General features: G+C 37.3%; 1 protein-coding gene across 4 annotated transcripts in view; it reads right to left on the bottom strand.

Moving 5' to 3' along the window:
- The window catches only part of KALRN (kalirin RhoGEF kinase), a gene marked incomplete at its 5' end in the record, with an annotated part of 564,822 nt that overhangs the window by 245,948 nt on the left and 298,215 nt on the right, over positions 1–20,659 (bottom strand). For all 4 annotated transcript variants that reach the window (XM_081316371.1, XM_081316370.1, XM_081316372.1 and 1 more), the window contains one exon: positions 17,446–17,958. In XM_081316371.1, coding sequence (XP_081172497.1) covers positions 17,446–17,958 — 513 coding nt within the window. The remainder of the gene's footprint in view (positions 1–17,445; positions 17,959–20,659) is intronic.

Here is a 20,659-nt window from a genome sequence, read left to right as displayed (position 1 = left end):
AGGACGAAAGGTTGTGAGTACATTTCATATTGCAAATGATCCTTATGGTTACGGAGTTTGAAGCTCTGAAAATCTGCTGTATCATTTTCTCCAGCAACGCAGCCGAATTTTCTATTCATAATTTCAATCCTATAATTGCTTTTACTGTACTAGTTATTCCACATGCGAGAAGAAAACAGGCCAATGGTGTTTAATTACAAATTAAATTGCTGTAATACATAAAAGAACAAGCAGGATTCTTATTTTCTTGATCTCCTCAATCCATTCGCTCTAAGTGTAGCAGTGTCTCTTAATTAGGACAGCTTTACATGGAATTCAATTAATACAAAAGAGATAGCACATAATAATATGTTTTTTTTTAAAAAAAATCAATGGCTAAGAGCCATAGTGATTATCTGCTCTATGAGAAGAAGAATGGTGAGATATATATCACTATTATTATCAGTTGCTGAGAAATGTAAGTTTTTTTATTCCAGTCGTACTCCAGATTACTTTTTCCAGCAATCCAAGAAGCCATATTTCATATCTGGAATATGCACCTATTATCAGGTAAGCCTCAAAACCTGGTTAACAAGCACCATCCACAGTAACCTGGGCTTTTATGTTTTAGTACAGCAAGCAAAACCAAATGGTGGTTGTGAGGTTTGAGCCAAGACACTCATATTTTTTACACAGCTCTAATAACTCATGGAAAACTAATGCCTCCTGTTCTATAACACCTGTCCAGTGACCCATGGTGCACAATAGGCAAGATGACAAAGAACAGCAACACTTTACCTTCAAGCGGTAGCTTGTTTGATGCGGGAGTATTGAAGAAGTATAGTAGATGGAACATGTTATAAGACTCAGGTGAACCTCTAGTATTTTTGAAGCAAAGAGGACGCTGAGGCACTTTGCCACAGAGATTTCTACTGAGGAAGCTAGGTCAAAAACTAGAGGGGCTTTTTCTAAGTTCTGGCTGGTCTTACATAGTTTAATCATCCCCGCCCCATCCTCCCTGGAAAGCAGAACTGATTCTCTCAAGACAGCTAACTCAGGGAGGAAACCTTCACAATTTGGCTTGGTTTGTTCTCTTTTGCAGCTCCTCATTAAGAGGAGACATGCAACTTAAATGAAAAAGACTGATGCATAAGAGCAGAACTGGTAAAATGAAATCCACAGAAAGAAAAGGCCACAGACAAGCAACCGATTTTGATTTCTGTTTTAGGAACCAAGAACAATTTATCTTATTAAATATTTTACATGCTTTACTTGAACATTCTCCCCCCAAAATTGGTTTTTTTATTTCCTGTAAGCCGCTTTGAGTCGCTGTAAACGAGTAGACGGCAATATAACTTTTCAAATAAATAAATAAATAAAACAAGCTATACCCATTTATGGAGGCAACAGCCATTTGGCAACAAGCCCTAACCCCCCCCCCCGCCATACTTAGTACATTACTTGAAGGCAATTTATCTGGGATAAACCTGAAATTAAGCAATTAAAAAGAACCGAAGTATTGTGGCAAAGGGACTGTGCAAGTTTTGATTTATTCATCATTATATACTGTTTCCACAAAAATAAGACCCAATCAGAAAATAAGCCCTAGCATGATTTTTCATGTAATATAAGCCCCACTCCAAAAATAAGCCCCAGTTAAGATTGTCAGCCAGATGGATGCATTTAGTACTGTATTTCCACGACTATAAGCGCTAACCAGAAAGTAAGCCCTAATGTGCCTTTGGAGCAAAAATTAATATACAGTGAGACCCTGTCTTATTTTCAGGGAAACACGGTACCTCTTTTCTGGGGGAACAAAGTGCATGGCTCTTCATGGATAATTGCAAAACTACAGTTAGTTGCTTTTTATTTCTCCCCCCATCAGTCCAAATTTACTTGGAAAATATTGACGGCAAACTAAACTACCTTTTTATACACTAGTAGCATCATTATGCTTGACTACTGCTACTATTTAGCCAAAACTATGCAACCCCAATGGAATTGTGAACATGCACAGAATACTTTGCACTTTTCCTCTCTGGATAGATTCCTCATTCAATATAAAAAAGTTAAAAGCATATGATCCTTCGCATCTCTTCATAAAGTTTATATTGAAAGACTTATTCTGTCTTGTCTATTTATACAAGGTATTGGCATACTATGTGCATGCATGCACACATACACACCAATGCACACCCGCAATCCCACTTCTATTATACAAAACGATCATGGGAAGCAAACGATTTTGGTAAAATGTGGTTAATTCAAAAATTATCATAATCAAATTATGGTAAAAGAGTTAGATGCTAGAATTTGGGGGTTGGGTTATTTAATGAAGGAAAGAGATTATGGGATGCTGAAGGGAGAGGCACAATAAATTCAGTGATTGGAAAATATGAATCAATGATTGTAACAACAGCTCTGGAAAAAATCATGGGGAGGAGAAAAAGCTTTATTTAATGTACATCTGATTATCTCCTTTAAAATTAGCAATCTTGATACCAAACTTAACAAAAAAATATCTTATTTTCAATTATTTTTATGCCTTGTTGAAGTTCATATCTCAGATAATAGGAAATTTGTGCAGGTAGGTAAATTGCTGACATGTCTCCTGTAGTTGCATGTCTTCATATTCCACCAAGAAATATAAGGCTATTAATCTTTTATAATTCTCTGGTGATTTAGTTGAATATCATAAATTCTTTCACAGATGAATGTCTTTTAAAGATAATTATCTCTCTAGCTCATTATCTCGTGTGTTTTCTGATTGGAAAGCAGGGGGCACAGAATTGTTAAGTGCTTTACAATTACATTCAATTTACTGAATTCTTCTTTCTGAAGAAATCAGAGGTAGTATGCAGGATTCCTCTGCGCAATACTTCCTTAAATATATAAATTAGAAATCTGAGCTAGATCCCCCATACATGTATTTTAATTTCTCAACTGATATTAAAATGAGGACCCAGTTCAGAATTAGAATTCTTTTGCAATTCTAGTCTTTTGGTTTAGTGTGATTGAGCAAAAAAAAAATAGTATAATATATTTAATTGCTCCCACTGGAATCTTTGTGCCAGCAAAGGGGGCTAAACAAACCAAACTCCCTATCATTTGTTTGATATTATATACACGAAGACCTGAAATATGTGCACATTGGTGGAACAAATTAATCAACAGTGAGATTTCCTGGTTTGCTTGGTCATTAACCTTGGAAGTAGAAATTGAGTGGCAGAAATGAAAGACCATTCAGGCAGCCCTCAACTTACCACAGTTCATTTAGTGACCATTCAAAGTTACAGTGGCACTGAAAATGTGACTTATGACCCATTTTTCACACTTACAACCAAGGCAGCATCTCCATGGTCACACGATTTATATTTGGATGCTTGACAACTGGTTCATATTTATGACCGTTGCAGTGTCCTGTGGTCATGCGATACCCTTTTATGACCTTCCGAAAAGCAAAGATAATGGGAGAAGCCAGATTCACTTAACAATGGTGTTACTAATTTAACTACTTCAGTGATTCACTTAACAAATGTGGCAAGAAAAGTCGTAAAATGGGGCAAAACTCATTTAACAAATTTCTCACTTAACAACATACATTTTGGGCTCAATTGTGGTTGTACGTTGAGGGCTACCTTTACATGTTTTTATGGTCTTGCTGGATCATCCTAGTAATGGCAAATATGTATACGTACATTCTAAATTCATACGTTGGTGTGAATACCATCTTAAACAGCCAAATCCTTAGAAGCAAGATTTACAAAGGAGGTAATCATAAATGTCAGACATTTACTTTCATACCTACTGATGAATTAATTAAGGTGCACAATTCCATCAAGGATACTGCAGCACAGTAATAAATTTATGTGGCGGCATGTCAGCAATGCCCTCAATTATTTTCCTGTAGAATACTCTGTAACAGTCATCCTATTTACTACTATTGCAGCAGGTTTTCATACAGGATTCACATCAGGTAGGAAAAACCTCTTGATTCATAGATCTTTTGCTCTAAGATAAGCTTCAGAAAGTAGAGATGGTTCCCAGTGGGGATGTTCTTTGACATACATACATGCATACATGTAATATTAATCAAGAAGTTTGTTTATAATAGTAAAATCCAATACAAACCAAACTTAAAGAAAAACAAAAAAATAGAAAGAGAGAGAGAGAGAGGGAGAGGGAGAGAGAGAGATTGATTCTTTTGTACATTCAGTAAAAGATCCTTTTCTAAGTCTTTCTCTTGGCCTGGAAATTGTAAATCCACTTCCAATACCATCTCTATCTTGTCAAATAAAATTTCCTATATCTGAAATTTTTTGAATATGTTTTGGACATAGTCTATTCATAGAAGCAGATATCATTATTGACAATGTGGACATTGTGACTAAATTTTTTTGATTCCAGTCTTCAAAAGTCTCCTTCAGTATTGTATTGTCATAATGTATTGCATCATTTTACAGGCATATATATCTTTTACTTAAAATATTTAGTTCCCTCTAATGTCTATCTTTTGAAATCACGAAATTGCTTATGTATTCATGTCATGTAAAAACAAATTCAGAATCTATTTCCAACGAGAATCTATTTGTATTTTATAATTAATTCCTAAAATTTTGTTGTAAAACTTTCAATATTCCAATTTCATCTGGACCCTTATTCTGTTTATAATTTTCTAAGATTAAAATTTTACTTAACCTTTTGTTTATTTTAGATTCTTTAAATACTTAAGCTTATGATTAAATGTTTCTTTCATTCAGGATTCAAGGCAGATTCACCCAGTATTTTCATTGTTGTTATTCTGAAGGTCTCTAATTATTTAGCAGTAGTTACAGGTGATCTTCAATTTATGACCAATTCCTTGATTGTGTTGTGATTCAGGGTCAGCCTGTGGGTTCGGCAGTTGGGTCGGATGACTCAGATGAGGGGGAGGAGGGGGGTGTTGAAGAACTTGCTGATGATGGCTTTGAGGCTCCGCAGAGCCCCCAGCCAGGCCCCTCCTACCTGGTGGAGACCCAGCTGTGTGAGCCTGACAGTGTGGATGAAGATGACCCACAGCTGGCCCTGTTCAAGGACGCCCGACACAGGAGGCAGTCAAGTAGGAGCAAGCAGAGGAAGGCTGTGGGACTTCTCGGTAGGAGGCAAAGAGAGGCCACGCCCTGAACTCTTTATAAAGGGAATGTTTGGGGGAGGGCTGGTTTGCTGAAAGCAACCGCTCCGATAGTATTTCAAAGCTCCGGTATCTTGTTTCATGTTTTGTTTGTGTAATAAATTTGGCAGACGTATTCCAGCCTTTTGCCATCTGTAAAGGGGTTGCCTTTTCTGCAAGGCCGGTAGCAGGCTGGTACAGAACAGATTGGGACACTGAAAGGTAAAAGATCACAGCACCTCTTTGCCAGCAATCAACACCAGATAAGCAAAGATTAACACCAGGTATAATGCTAAATGAATAATCAACACCAGATAAGCAAAGATTAACACCAAGTATAATGCTAAATGAATAATCAACACCAGATAAGCAAAGATTAACACCAAGTATAATGCTAAATGAATAATCAAGCAATTCCCCAATCAAGGAACTACCAACTCAGACAACAATCAGACAACAAACAACAGCCTAATCAAGAAACGTCTGCAAGAAAACAACCAAGTTCAGAGAGCACCAAGGATCCCTCATTTCAACACTGAGGTACAAATATTCTCCTTTATCAGTGCCTTACTACTGCATTGATTCACTCTCAACTCTCCATGTGTTTCATTCTGAACTTCCCTGTTCTATGGTACTTTTTATCTTCAATATTCTTGCTATTCTTTTATTTCAAATTTAAGGTTGACAATCTTTTAGTGTAGCTGAGTGTTTACGTGCCTTGTAATCAATTTTATGTAAACTTTCAAATTATCAGTAACCTGTCATAATGCTTTTGAAAAAAAAGAAAGACATTTAAACTGTAATAAACCATTTTTGGTGGATGATCAGTTTTAATAAATCATTCTGCATTATGGAAACATACTAGAAACAACTTGTTCCTCACTTTAGGGTTTCTGGTGGTGCCAGAGCACACGAACTTTAATCTTAGCTACAGTACATTAGTTTTACATGTGTGATTTTCATATTTGAATCTCCTATCTTGCTAAGCTCAATTCAAAGCTGGTTGAGTAATTATCTATATGTCTATTTTCTGCAGCAGTATTGCTTCTTATTATCTCTTTTCAATCTTTATATACGTAATCTATAAAGTGAGATATGTAGTGTATATACATAATCCCTCCGTTAGTATTTTTCATAAAGTTTTGGCTGACCAAAAAATGAGGGAGGTTTTGCTTCTTGATAGAGGTCCCCAACCTTTCTAGCTTGGCAGACTGGTGGGAGGAGGGGGGCAAGGGATGGTTCTGTGTGAATAGCAGGCGTGTGATAGTGGGCCACAGCCCAGGGCTGGGGACCTCTGTGCTAGAAGATAGTAATTCCTTTGTATGTTTTTACATAATAATCTGTAGCCTAATATTCTGCCATTATATTATTATTGACTGTTGGTTGTCCCTTTCTTAAATTAATTTTTTCCACCATGTTGAGGTTAGTCTTGGCCAGTGTGTGCCAGGCATGAAAGATCAATCCATAAGTGAAAGTTCAATTAAGCTGATTTGTTGCTACTCCTGGGTATGCACAGAAATATTGTCAACTAATGATTAGCAACTGCTAGGAATTAGATAAGGGTCAACGGAATTCAAGGGGGGGGGGGTTGGACTTAGTTCACTTGCAGCTTGCTAGAGATTCTAGGCTGATCTCTCTTTTAATTCCATCTCAGTTTCTTCCATTTCCCCCCCCTACAGTGCGGCATATTAGATACTTATGCTCTGCTCATCTCTCTATCCCTCTCATTAGATTCTGAAGGTAAGATCTTTCTTGGTAAGTTTCAAATAACATAATGTTGTGATTAGTAAGAATCCACAAAGCAATCAGAAATTCTATTGTGTCTGTGCTTGTTTATGTGCTGGAATAAAGAAAATGAAGGGGAAAAAATAGCAGAAAAGCATGATTACTAAGATTACCTGAATGAAAGAAAATGAAGTTGAGAGGCAGAAGAATGTATCTCCACCAGAAGTTTTACCTTTCAGAGCAGCTACCAGCATGCAAAGGTCTGGCACATTTTGTATACATACAGAATGTTTTTGACCCTATAGACTTATTTCTTTTGGTTTATGGCTGCAGTTTTCAGATTTAAATTGTCACATCTGCACTGGTACATGATCTGAATTTCAAATTCCTCTTTTGCAATGATTTGAATTCAGAATTTGAACTCTGCTTCAGTCTGTGGGCATAACAATGAGGCCAGCCTGAAAGGCTTCCAGAAAATATTGTTTAATTCTGCACAGGATCCCGTTTTTTGTTATGAAAAGCAGGAGGCATTCGTTTATGATTTCTGAATTCCCTAAAACTGCTGCAACATCTCCAAATTATAATAATGAAAAAATACATGAAATCTTGTGAAGTACAATAGAACAGAAGATCTGTCTAAAGATTTAGTGCTCAAATGCTTAGTAAGCCGTTTCTAATACTTGTAGAGAAAAGAATACAATTTTGCATGCTAAATATTAACTGCTGGCTCACAGATGTTTTTAAAGAGAATTCACCGCATAGGATTCTAAATCAGCATTAGAGTGAGTCACATTTCTCACTGCTGTAAAGAAATTGTAGCATAAGATTCCAATGCTTTTTTCTAAACTGGAGTTATATGTCTTTTCCATTAATATTTTGCCCATTACCTCTGGTTATCTTTTTCCATAGTGAGTGGGAAACATGGAGACTTATACACTATTGCTAAAGCAACACAAAAGCTCTAAGATCCTGGATTTTTGCCGACAGATATTGAACAAAGGACAAAGATAGAAAGGAAATGAAAAATGGCACTTTTAAAGTGTGCATTGAAACACTGAAAAAATAGATATTTCTTGGTTTTGCTAGAGCCTTTTATCTTACTTGCCAGGCCAAAGCACCCCCCCCACATGCCTATGTTGAAACAACACTCAGCAACACTCACAATCTAGACAGCAGTGGGTCATTTTAGCATATTGTGCAATTATAGACAATGTAATTTAATAGTTTAGTATAATATGCAAACCTGAGTAGCTGAATTACTTCAATTAGCCATGATTCCTTAAACAATGGATAAGCAGACCTCATAAACATAACTATCTCCCTATTATTCGGTTCTTGGATGCTATTCTATGTTTTGTATCTGCTCTCCTGATTCTTGATGAGGGAGAAAGTATGTGAACAGACAGAAGTTAACTGTAGATTTATAATTTTATCTGGATTACAAACTAGCCCTACTCATACTAAATGAACATTATGATTGTAAGGATAAGGAATCCAAGTCTAATGGACAGTTCAATTCAACAGTCATATACATAGTGATTCAAAACTCCATCAAATGCCATGAGATCTACTACCAGGTTAGCAGTCAATGCCTTGTCAGAGATTTTGTTCATTTCTCCCTTCAATGTGAATTTTTAAAAAGGACCATCTGGAAGGATCAGACTCACAGACTGTTTAACATAGACCAAGTTCTTTACAGATGGCTGGAGGATGGAAAGTCATTGCTCATAATACTAACAATACCCAGAGCCCCAGGACTGCAATTTGGATGGATGTTCAGGAAAACAGCAGCATCCAAGCCTCCTACAGTGTGAAAGATCTGGAGTTCATTTTGGCACATGTTTCTACCAAACACAATGTTTTGATTTTGCAATCCAGTTAGCATTTGGCTTTGCATGGTGCTGCAAGTAAATTGGATTGTTTTTAGGAGCCCATTCACCTGGAGATCAGAAATATGGGACTTGCTGCCTCCTCAAATAAAGTTGCAAGTTTGCATCACCAATTTCTACAGCTGAAGCCAGACTGTCACAGTATGCTTTCCAAAACATGCTGCAGTATATTTTCTTTCAGGACAGGGAAGGCTTCCAAACAAGTGCTAGGAACTGCTAAGATACTGCACAGAACCATCAAATTCCCAGGCCTCTGGTCGAGGACCTGACATTCAGGAAGATACATATCATCCATAGGAGCAAGACGAGAATAATGTATAGTATGATATGTAGATAATAGATGATATGTGATGATATGTAATATATATCCAAAGTATTTCCATTTTATCTAAATTACAATTTAATTTCTTTGCTTTCATTCATCCTAAAATTACATGCATGAACCCACTTAGGACTTGTATAGTCTCACTCCATAGATGGAAAGAGAATTTGAGATCACTTTGATGCAAATAGAAAATGTGTTCCATTACATGTCATGTAAGCTATTACAATTGATAAGCAGCTATTTACCAGCTTTTTTGCCAGAGTCCCAATATTTCAATTTCTTCAAAGAAAATTCCTCCTGTTTAGCACAGAAAAGAACCAGCTTTACCTTAGCTAATACAGTATATAAGCTTTTAAAGGTTTTTTTTCCATAGGGTTCTTTGCATATCAAAACACTTTCTTCAATCATGACATCCATTTGCTGGTAACCAAAATTTCTACGTTTTCCTTGTGTAGCTGCATAAATCACAGTCAAGTTCCCTAGTCTTGTAAAAATCCCAAATTTTCTGAAGACCAGCTGAATTACCACTGACCTAAAAAAAACAACGCTATCACATTTGTTGTTTAATATACAGCAGATAAGAAAAATATCATCATGTAACACAGAAGTATTAAAACATCATCTATCATTTAATAATTTAATAATTAATTTAATAATTTAATTTGTATACCGCCCTTCTCCCGAAGGACTCAGGGCGGTGAACAGGGCAATACATAATAAAAAACCAGATACAAAAAATAAAAAGTAATTAAATAACAATGCCCGTAATAAATTAATACATATTGAAGTTAAAACCAATTATAAAACCCAACCCCAACCCATCAGACCAGGCCTGCTTGTTCAAAAAGAAAGGTTTTGAGATCGCGCCGGAAGGAGCGAAGGTCGGGGGCCATCCGGAGCCCGACCGGCAAGCGGTTCCATAGGTCTGGTGCACCCACAGAAAACGCTCTCCCCCTGGGAAGTTGACGCCAGCCGCAGGTGTTGCCGTAGGTAATCCGGACCCATGCCATGTAGGGCTTTGTAAGTCATCACTAACACCTTGAACCTCACTAACTTAACATTTTAAATTAAAAGATTAATGTGATCAGAGTATGAACTGACAAGTATATAATTAGTCTTGGAGTCTGTAACTTGATCAACTAGTCTTCTATGCCAATATGGGCATAGGAAGTAAACATATAATCCCTAATGGTCAGATTAAGTTTACACCAAATATTTTCCAAATTAAATTCCTGCAAAAAACATAAAGCAAATTCAAATTCTGATCAAAAGTACATTTTTGGTTGGATACTCTGATCCACATAAAAATCAAAACCAAAATGAAAAACTCCACCAAAACCTTTGAAATGATACTGAATTTTTAAAATAGATCTGAAATATTTATGGTATAAAGAGCTTTTCTGCCAGTTGACTTGGAGCTTCAATGGGAGGACTTCGTGTTGGGGGTGGTTGACAGATAGATTCCACCTCCCCTTTTGCTAATCTTACTCTCTCCCTTCCCATCTTTTAATTAGGGTTGAGTGTTTATCTTTTTATATTATTTAATTCGTATTAGGTTTCGTAAAATTTTATCTTCTTGATATTGTAAACTGCCCAAAGTTACCACCCTGTGGTAAGATAGATAGATAGATAGATAGATAGATAGATAGATAGATAGATAGATAGATAGATAGATAGATAGATAGATAGATAGATAGATAGAATGACTTATTCTTTATGAGATCATAAACATTACCCAAATACTTAAATACCCAGATATTATTTAAATATCTTTAATAATATAATAATAAAACAATAAAATTTAAATCTAATAAAATAATAATAAAAATCTAGTAATAAAAAGAATAAAATAATAAAATGTAATCTAATAATAAAATAAAATTAGATTAAAATTATTTAATCTAATAATAAAAATTCAGTATCCAGATATTCTTGAAATACTTCAGAGTTAATTTCAGTATTAATAGCTTTATTATTTTGCTTGCTTATTTTTAAAAGAAACATTGCTTGAACAAATATGGTTGGGAACAATCCTTAAGACTTTTTTTCTGCCTGTCCACTTTGCTTCTTCACTTAAAATCCCTCCTTGCCAAACCTTTGCTTTTTAAAGAATGTAGGCTTCTTCATATGTGGTTTAATATCTCAATACTAATTCCAAGAACTTTCTAAGACTATCTCGATTCTTAACGTTGGACAGACTGAAATCCTGCACAATTAAAAAATTGTAACATTTTACCAATTGCCACTTTCAACAACTATTCAAAGTTATGATGGTGGTGAAAAAATAACTTTATGACAAATGCCTGCATTCACGACTTGATCACAATTATAGTCACTATGTGTTATCCTGTGCCTGACGGGTTGTTTTTCTTCCCCCTGCACAAAGCAAAGAGATTGCAGAGGAAGGGATTACAAGAGAATATGTAGGTACCCAGTGAGAAATACACGTGAAAAGAATGCAGTGGTGCTAGGAACTCTGAGCACACTATGCAATCAGCCAATGTATTTGCTTGGTTTTTTCCCTCTGCCAGAGGGAGACATTGCTTAAAGAAGCAAGTGGGGGGGGAGAAGGAGGGGAAACCAAGCAATTCCTTCACATAATCCCTCTTGTGCCTCACCTGTTTCCCCCCCTACACACACTTCCCACAGAGCCTATAGATCGGAGATGAAGGGATTACGAGAAAGTAAGCAGGCATCTAATGCAGAATACACCAGGCTGTCAGCGAAGCACACCCATGGCTCCCAGCCCTCATTCCTTTCCATGTGCATTTCCCATTAGGTTCCTGCTTACTCTCTTATAATCCCTTCCTCTCCAATGAATGGAAATTAATTAATTAATTAATTAATTAATTAATTAATTCTCTTCTTGCTAATTATCAGTACGCTGATGATACTCAACTTTTTCTTTCCACCCTGAACCAACCCAGTGATGCCCTCACCGTGATGTCCCGTTGCCTGGAGGCGGTCCGGGTTTGGATGGGGAGAAACAGGCTTCGTCTCAATCCTGACAAGACTGAGTGGCTGTTCATACCGGCATCTCGGGCTGACCAGCCTTCTCCATCATTAACAATAGGGGATGAGGTATTACCCCCCCCCCCCGTTGATAGGGCTCGCAACTTGGGCGTCCTCCTGGATTCACGGCTCAGTTTGGAAGATCATATAGGAGCCGTGACCAGGGGGGCTTTTGCCCAGATTCGCCTGGTGCACCAGTTGCGTCCCTATCTGGACCGAGATGCTCTACGTACAGTCACTCATGCGCTCGTGACCTCCCGGTTAGACTACTGCAATGCCCTCTACATGGGGCTGCCCTTGAGGACCACCCGAAGGCTTCAACTGGTGCAGAATTCAGCCGTGCGAGTTTTGATGGGAGCTTCCCGATACTCCCGTGTAACACCTCTTCTCTGTGAGCTACATTGGCTTCCGGTTGCCCTCCGGCTGAGATTCAAGGTGCTGGTAATGACCTATAAAGCCCTAAATGGCTTGGGTCCGGACTATCTAAGGGAACACCTGCTGCCGGCATCATCTTCCCATCATCCTGTGCGCCCCCACAGGGTACCGCCGGTTAATGAATGCCAGCGGGTTATTCCCAGGGGAAGGGCGTTCTCTGTGGGTGCGCCTGCCCTATGGAACCAACTACCCACGGAACTTAGGACTGCCCCCGACCTTCGCTCATTTTGCCGGGACCTGAAAACTTGGCTTTTTGATCTGTTTGGTCCAGACTGTGGGGTTGTTAATTTAACTGGGTTTTAGATTTACTCTTGGGGCTTGCATTTAATTTAATTGTTTTAATTGATTTAAATTTTTTGTATTTCATGGTTTTAACTGCCCTGTAAACCGCCCTGAGTCCTACGGGAATAGGGCGGTATAAAAATTCAATAAAATAAATAAATAAATAAATAAATAAATAAATAAATAAATAAATAACTCAGAACCGAGGTGAGCATTCCAAATGGCAAGGGAGTAGTGGAAATGAAAGCACAGCTGAGATCATGTGATTTCTCACTTTGTGATTGCTTCGCTTAACAACAGAGCTGCCAGTCCCAATTGTCATTGCTAAATAAGGATTACGCAGTAATACATTTGTCCCAATATAAGCCAGTGTATTTAGAACTAATGTGCTATGGATTTGGTTTTATGGTATGTATAAAACCATAGCTTTTTTTAAGAATTGCAGTCTATGAGTTGTATATCAAATGCATCCTGGTTCAATTTTGGTGGAGGTCAGTATCTAATCCACTGGCTAAAACCGTATATCTTGGTGTGTTTCTTTGGTTGATTCAAATTTTTTTGATGGGTTGCTTCCCCCTGGAATAAATTTGATTGACTGTGGTCCCTCTGTCCAAGCCCCAATAACACCTGAGTGTGAGAAAGAGGTTAAACAGAGTCCTGGAGTGAGGGATTTAATTTTTTTTTACTACTGTAATAAGAATCTGCGTAACAGACTATTCTTTATACCTCTCTCTCTCCAGCTTTCTTTCTGTTGCACATATTTGTAGTGTGTATGTGTAGAAACCTCTTCCTTCATATGCATTTTTGTGAGCAATGCACATAAATGCATTTTATATTTTAGTCCATTAATTTTCAACAAGGTTTTTTTTTCCCTTAACACAATACTTTTATGCGTATGTTTCCTAATATATAATTCTATGCTAATTTTTTTTTCTTACTAAACTTATTTGATACCGCTTTTTCAATTGGTGAGCTGCATTACTAATTTTGAAAGCATGGATTTCAGCATGCTAGCATGCTGTGCTATGTTTTTCACAGAGGTTTAGGAAGTATAAATATAATAAATTCTTATTCAGGTTAAAAAAATTCTCACGCACTTCTACGCTCAGTTTTATGAAATATTGGGTTATACTTGTTCTTTTGTTATAAGAACTTCAGGATTATGATTTATAAATACATTATTATTCTGTCCTTTTTTCAAGGATCGCAGGATGGCACACATTCTTTCCATACCTCTGCCATATATTCAGACACTGTTCCCTTAGAACATCTCTGATGTTATCTGCTCCTGAGTGTGTAACTTAATCCAAGGTCAACAAATGATCTTCACATCAATGAAGATTTAAACTGTATTTGCCTGATCACAATCCAACACTTATACTGAGGACTGATAAGATGCTGTTTTCAACATGACATCTGTTTTTACTTATTTCTGTTGTACAGCTATATAATTCTCTCTACTGACTAGCCTACGTATTTATTACAATTGGGTATTCATTGCCATAGGAGAGGTATTTTTATTCAGATGTACTGAGATAGCAACACTGACCTGGGATTACTCACTTAAGGGGGGGGGGAAATCAAAAGAATCAGCTTGAACACCAGAATAAAGTATTTCCAGAAGCTCTGCTGGCAGTACATAGGCTGATAAAAATTTTCTTTCTTTATTGTATTTATTCCACTATAATATGAAGTATCCACCCTTGCCTTCGCTGCCCAATAATCCTAATCATAAACAATTTATTAGCATTCCCAATAACAGCTCTTGTTTTCTATAATTAAGCAGCCTGGGGATTGCAATACCATAATATATAATAAAGATAAATACTGATACTGTTATTCAGTTATTTCCTTTCCCTGCAGAGACATAGACAAGTCTGCCAATCATCTCTCTCTCTCTCTCTCTCTCTCTCTCTCTCTCTCTCTCTCTCTCTCTCTCTCTCTCTCTCTCTCTCTCTCTCTCTCTCCCTCTTAAGTCAAGAAGTAACGTGAGCAACATATGTCAGGGGTTTTTATCTTAAACGTTAAATGTTACATAATTAGGCGGCCCTGTTTGTATCAGGCATACGAGTAGTCCTCAACTTATGATCACAGCTGAGCCCTAAATTTCTCTTGCTGAGAGAGAAGTGAATTTTGCCTCCTTTTACAACCTTTCCTGCCACAGTTAGTAAGTGAATCACTGCAGTTGTTTAGTAACATGATTCTTAAGTGAATTTGACTTCCCCATTTACTTTGCTTGTCAGAAAGCCACAAAAGGAGATCACGTGACCCCGAGACACAGCAACCATCATAAGTATGAACAAACTGTCAAGCATCCGAGTTGATTATGTGACCATGGGGATACTGCAACCGTCGTAAGTGTGAAAAATGGTCATAAGTCACTTTTTCAGTGCTGTTGTAACTTCAAACGGTGACTAAATGAACTATTGTAAGTCAAGGGCTACCTGTAATATGTAACAGCCTCCTGTGGGTCAGCCAATGTACCCCAGATGACTGGCCAAACTGAATCATGGTTTTAGAAGATGAAAGGCCCTCTGTAATTGAACTGCACGTACATATTACATGTTTCACACACCCACACCAAATTCCATCCCTACCTCTGTGATTGGGCAGGGGTCCCCTATCCCCAGGCCATAGTCCACTACTGGGCTGTGGCCTGTTTGGAACTGGGCCATGCAGTTGGTTGGTGAGTGCACATGTGAAGCTCCTTTCATGTGAGCGCCAGCCATTTGCGCTTGCACACGAAGCTCCCTTTGTGAGAACAGTAGGCATGTGTAACTGCCCCTCGCATAAGTGGGAGCTGTATGGGCTCACACGTGCCCACCTGCCACTCACAGGGAACTATTCCCTTTTCCCCCCTTGCCGGGCCGCCAAGCCACAAGGTTGGGGGCTGCTATAGGATGTTTCTTCTCTGTCCTATCTATGATGTTTTGCCAAACCATCTGATGCCACTTAGCTTTTAATCATGTTTAAAGAAATTCACGGGTCCATCTTACTGACCTATAACTCCAAGGTTTAGTGAAAAACAATTTGTGAGTAACCTCTTTGCTACAAAAACTATTATTATGGAGGGTCGCAGGTGGCATAAAATACTCAAATAAAACAACTTTAGAGAAAATGGAAAGGCTCAAGTACTATGGCATTTAAAAAATAATGATCACTGCTAAAGGAGAAAAAAAAGAATGATCTAGGTCAAATAGTTATTTTGCCTCAAGTTGCATTTTGACATATTAAAGTGTAGAAATGAAAAAAAAAGTTACATCATATTGCCTGAATCAGAAACCACTTATGAACAGATTTAACAATGCCCATAAATTGCAGAGTCATGCCTCACAGAAGTCTAGAAAAACCTGAAGAACTACATAAAGCTTAAGGAATTAAATTACTTATTGAACAAACAACAGTAAAAGTTTGCTGTTATTTTTAACAAATACTTTACAAATCTGTTCAAATATGATACAATGAACTACATAAAATAACCCATCCAGTATTATTTACCCTGATGGGAAACAGGACAATTGCCCTGTTTTGATACCTGAAGCATTAATCTCCATGTCACTCATGACAGAACATTAAACAACTGTACTATCCATCACTTAGATAAGGGTGATGCCCCTAGTTCTTACAAAAACACCATTGCCTCTAAGTGCCACAAAGAGTGGGGCAATGATGCAGTGACAAAATTGGAATAGGCAGAACCGACATGTTCAACCCACTTTTTTGGAGAGGTGATGATGAAGATTTTTGAATTTAAATAAAGTATGGGTTCTAAGCCTACTGAAGATTTAGTGCACTCCATTTGCTTTTTGGTTGAGTAAATAACCCACCAGAAATCACATTGGTGAATTAGGGAGTGACTCTGAACAACACAAAAATGAGGCTACACAAAGAAGAGACCATCCAGAGGAGGAGGGCTTTGATCACAGAGTTCATTTTTTATGTTCCCTTGTGGACATCTCTCACACCATATAGTCTAAAGCAGGGGTCTTCAAACTTGGCCCTTTTATGACTTGTGGACTTCAACTCCCAGAATTCCTCAGCCAGCATGCACTGGCTGAGGAATTGTGGGAGTTGAACTCCACAAGTCATAAAAGGGCCACGTTTGAAGACCCCTGGTCTAAAAAGTGCAGATTATTTGTCCCTGATTTAGAAAATGAATGTACAATGTTTGGATTCAAACTGTTGCCACATGTACTTAACCAAGGAGCTTGCTGACTGTGTGATGCCCGTGGGCCTATTTCTCAATATGTATATGATTCTTGTTTCTTTGGTTTTCCAAGTATCCTTTTTACAATTTTTTACAACTTCTCCCAAGTGGAAATTGTTCCACAGTTTGATTATGATGGACTTTTATTAACAAGTTTGGTGAAATGAAAAAAAAAAGTAATTTGAGACCTGTCACATCAGTTCAGAAATACTGAATAAAGAACACCTTTTATCAGAAAAATCACGAGTGAGTAATTTCTAGCTCCAGTGCTTCTTGCTATTCCAACAATTAGTTCAGTGATTTTCCTTTCCAAGTAACTTGACATTGGTATCCCTGATTAATCGTTCATCTTGGTAAAATGGAGAAAAAGATTTGGCTACAACTTTCTCATTGCCATTTGATTTCAGGTTAATAGTCAAGAAGGAAAAAGGCTGCATCTTACCTTTTCTGCATCTTGTTCAAAAAGTCGAAGTTGAAAGCACTGATCTAATTTCAGTTTACGGACATGCCACATCTGATGCAAGTGCTGTCGTGTTGAATGCAGTTTATCTAAAAGACTGGTAATCTTTGGCACAAGACTTTGGAAATCTGCACTGCCAGGAATGCAGTTCCTACCAGAGAAACCATCACTGCATCTTATGCATTGTAATAATCGTTGACCTTCACGGTCCAATTCTTCCACTGGAGCTTTGATTACTTTCTTCTTGAGCTGGGTATGTTCGTCTATTAGTCTTCTTGAACCCTCCACATCCACTGGAAATTCCTTCCTAGCCAGCATTTCCTGAAGGTCCTCTAGCCTGGATAATAAATGGATGGCACTATTGAAAAATTCTTCCAAGGAAACTCTCAACTCTATCCATTCATCATGATTGTAATCCAGAGTTCCTTCAAACTCTTCTGTTAGTTGGGAGGGATCAACCAGTTTTGTTAAACCTTCAACGGAGACCATGCTTGTCTAAGGAGTTAAAAAAAAAGTGTGGTTTAGTTTTTAAGTAATTATGCAGAAATCCTGTAACAATTAAGGATACCATTAACTATTCATCAGACAGCATAAATGGAGAAGCAGTAAGCAGGAAAAATGCTTAACAGCCAGATAAGAATACATCCTAGTGCAATATGGCTGTGAATTGTCTTTGTCTTGGCTCTCACAACCACAGGGGGAAACAAATGGACATTGTGGAAAAGAGAACTCATGACGATTGTGTTGGCATCATCAGTGTTACTAGAAATCAGCAAGAAATGAAGCATTGCCTCTGTCCTGCATAAACTCCTTTGGGATGGATCCTATGCCCACAACTAATATTATGAAAGTACATTTACACCTCTCCTTCAACATACACATTAAGGATTATCACAATGGGTGATAATTTGAAAAACTGGATAAATTTGCCCACTTTTAAGTTTTCACACTATACAGCCCTTTTCACAAAATTCACACACTAGGTACTACTTGTTATGAAAGCTCTCTCTGTGTGTGCATTTACAGCAGGAGTGTTCAACCTGAAGGCTTAAAACTTCATGTAGCCTCCTAAAATTTGGATACAGCCCAAAGAGTCTCTCCAAAGATTGTCACCAATTGTAATTTTAATTGACAGAAGGGAAAATGATTGCTATATGTACAATAACACATTCATTGTGCTTAATTAAATACTGTAAATTAATTTAAGTCCCCACCCCATATATAGACACTTTTCAAAATACAGCCATCGGCATGCCACTTAAAGCAAACAATGGTTCTTGTCCTCCAAAAATGATGTTTTAGAGGATATATTTAGAGATTATCCATCTTCTTTTCAGTCAAGCTGTTTAACTTGGAGAAGTATTAAGACTCCTCTGGCTGTCTTGGTGGATGACTCATGCTGCAAAGTAGATGCAACTTAGGACTTTTGTTTTACAGTTCTTACTGTCATGCTGTGTCCAGAAAGTATCCTTGTTTCCTGTAAGATTGCATTTTTGTCATCCATGCTGTTTAATATCTACAGTATATGAAACTGAAATTGGGGGAAATCAATAGAAAATTTGACACACACCCCCAATCATATTGCACCTTATTATCCAACTTCAAAGGGCAATCACTGTCTTGAACATTTCTTATATTTGACAAAGTCCTGGTTGAGAAAGAATGCACTGAGATTAAATCTAGACCAAAACGATTAGTTTTTGATAAATAAGAAATTAGACTTTGAGATGGACATTTAGACTGTTGGTTAGTTTACAAAGTTTGAAAGGAATGGTTTGCAGTTTGAAAATACTCCTTCACCCTCATCTGTCATTGAATTTATAATGGCTGTGAGATGGTGCACATTGATGCAGTTAGGGCTGCTAGATCGATTACAGTATTACATCATCCATTTTTGAGATGGTCAGATTTGGCAACAGTTATGCATGCCTTGATTATATTTCATCTTGATCTTTGCAATGCACTCTACACAGTGTGATCTATGCTGGGCTACCCTTGAAGAGTTTGCAGAAATTGGAAATAATACAAAATGTGTCAGAATGCTATACAAAACAAAATATAGGAATTATATAATGCCTCCACTGAAAGAATTGCACTTACAGCCAGTGATTTAGTGGGTACAATTTAGAGTGCTACTATTATCCCTTAAGGCCTTGAAGAGTTTAGGATTTCATAATATCAGGAACCATCTGTTTTATATAGTCCCATCGAAGTTTTAAAATTTACACAAGAGGTCTTTTAAATGTGACCCCATTTTTGGAGATCTGTCTTTCTGGCACTTATTTATTTACTTAAAACATTAATAACTATCCATCTTTTAATAAATTCTAGGCAAATCCCAATCAAAACTTAAAATGTCATAAAAACCATTTTAAAACTATTAAAACCAAATACATAAACATTTTGAAATAAGACTTTCTCCTGTATTTCTTCCAATGAGGGAATATATTATCTGAGTTTGTGTGACTCCACCTCTCTCCAAATTTTGAAATTCTGTAAGATCCAAAACTTTAACAAAACTCTCAATATTTTGGTAATATTTGTTAGAGCAGAAAGGTTGATGGTATTATTATTGTTATTATTTCCTCAAATAACATTATACATTTTATTGTGAAAATTACCTTCAGATTGAAAAATATGATTTGGTCAAAATATCCCACTGTGCTGGAATCTGAAGACAATTTTTCCAAATTCAGTACCAATATTATAGTTAGCATCAGGCTGAGACTTTGTGAAAAGGATGCTGTATTAATGGGTTACTTTTCAAGTACTAACTTTCGCTATTAATTTTGAAGAGTACTTAATAACAATAATAATAAACTTGGAAGGGACCTTGGAGGTCATCTAGTCCAACCCCCTGGTCAGGCAGGAAACCCTATACCATTTCAGACAAATGGCTGTCCAGTCTCTTCTTAAAAACTTCCACTGTTGGAGCATTCACAGCTTCTGGAGGCAGGTTGTTCCATAAGTGTTCTAACTGTCAGAAAATTTCTCCTTAGTTCTAGGTTGCTTCTCTCTTTGGTTAGTTTCCATCCATTGCTTCTTGTCCTGCCTTCAGGTGCTTTGGAGAATAGCTTGACTCCCTCCTGTTTGTGGCAGCCCCTGAGATATTGGATCACTGCTATCATGTAACCACTCGTTCTTCTCTTCATTAAAGTAGACATATCCAATTCCAGCAACTGTTCTTTAGATGTTT

This window comes from Vipera berus, assembly GCF_964194415.1.
Source record: "Vipera berus genome assembly, chromosome: 1".
NCBI classification, from domain to species: Eukaryota; Metazoa; Chordata; class Lepidosauria; order Squamata; family Viperidae; genus Vipera; species Vipera berus.
This window is presented reverse-complemented; position numbering and strand designations above follow the sequence as displayed.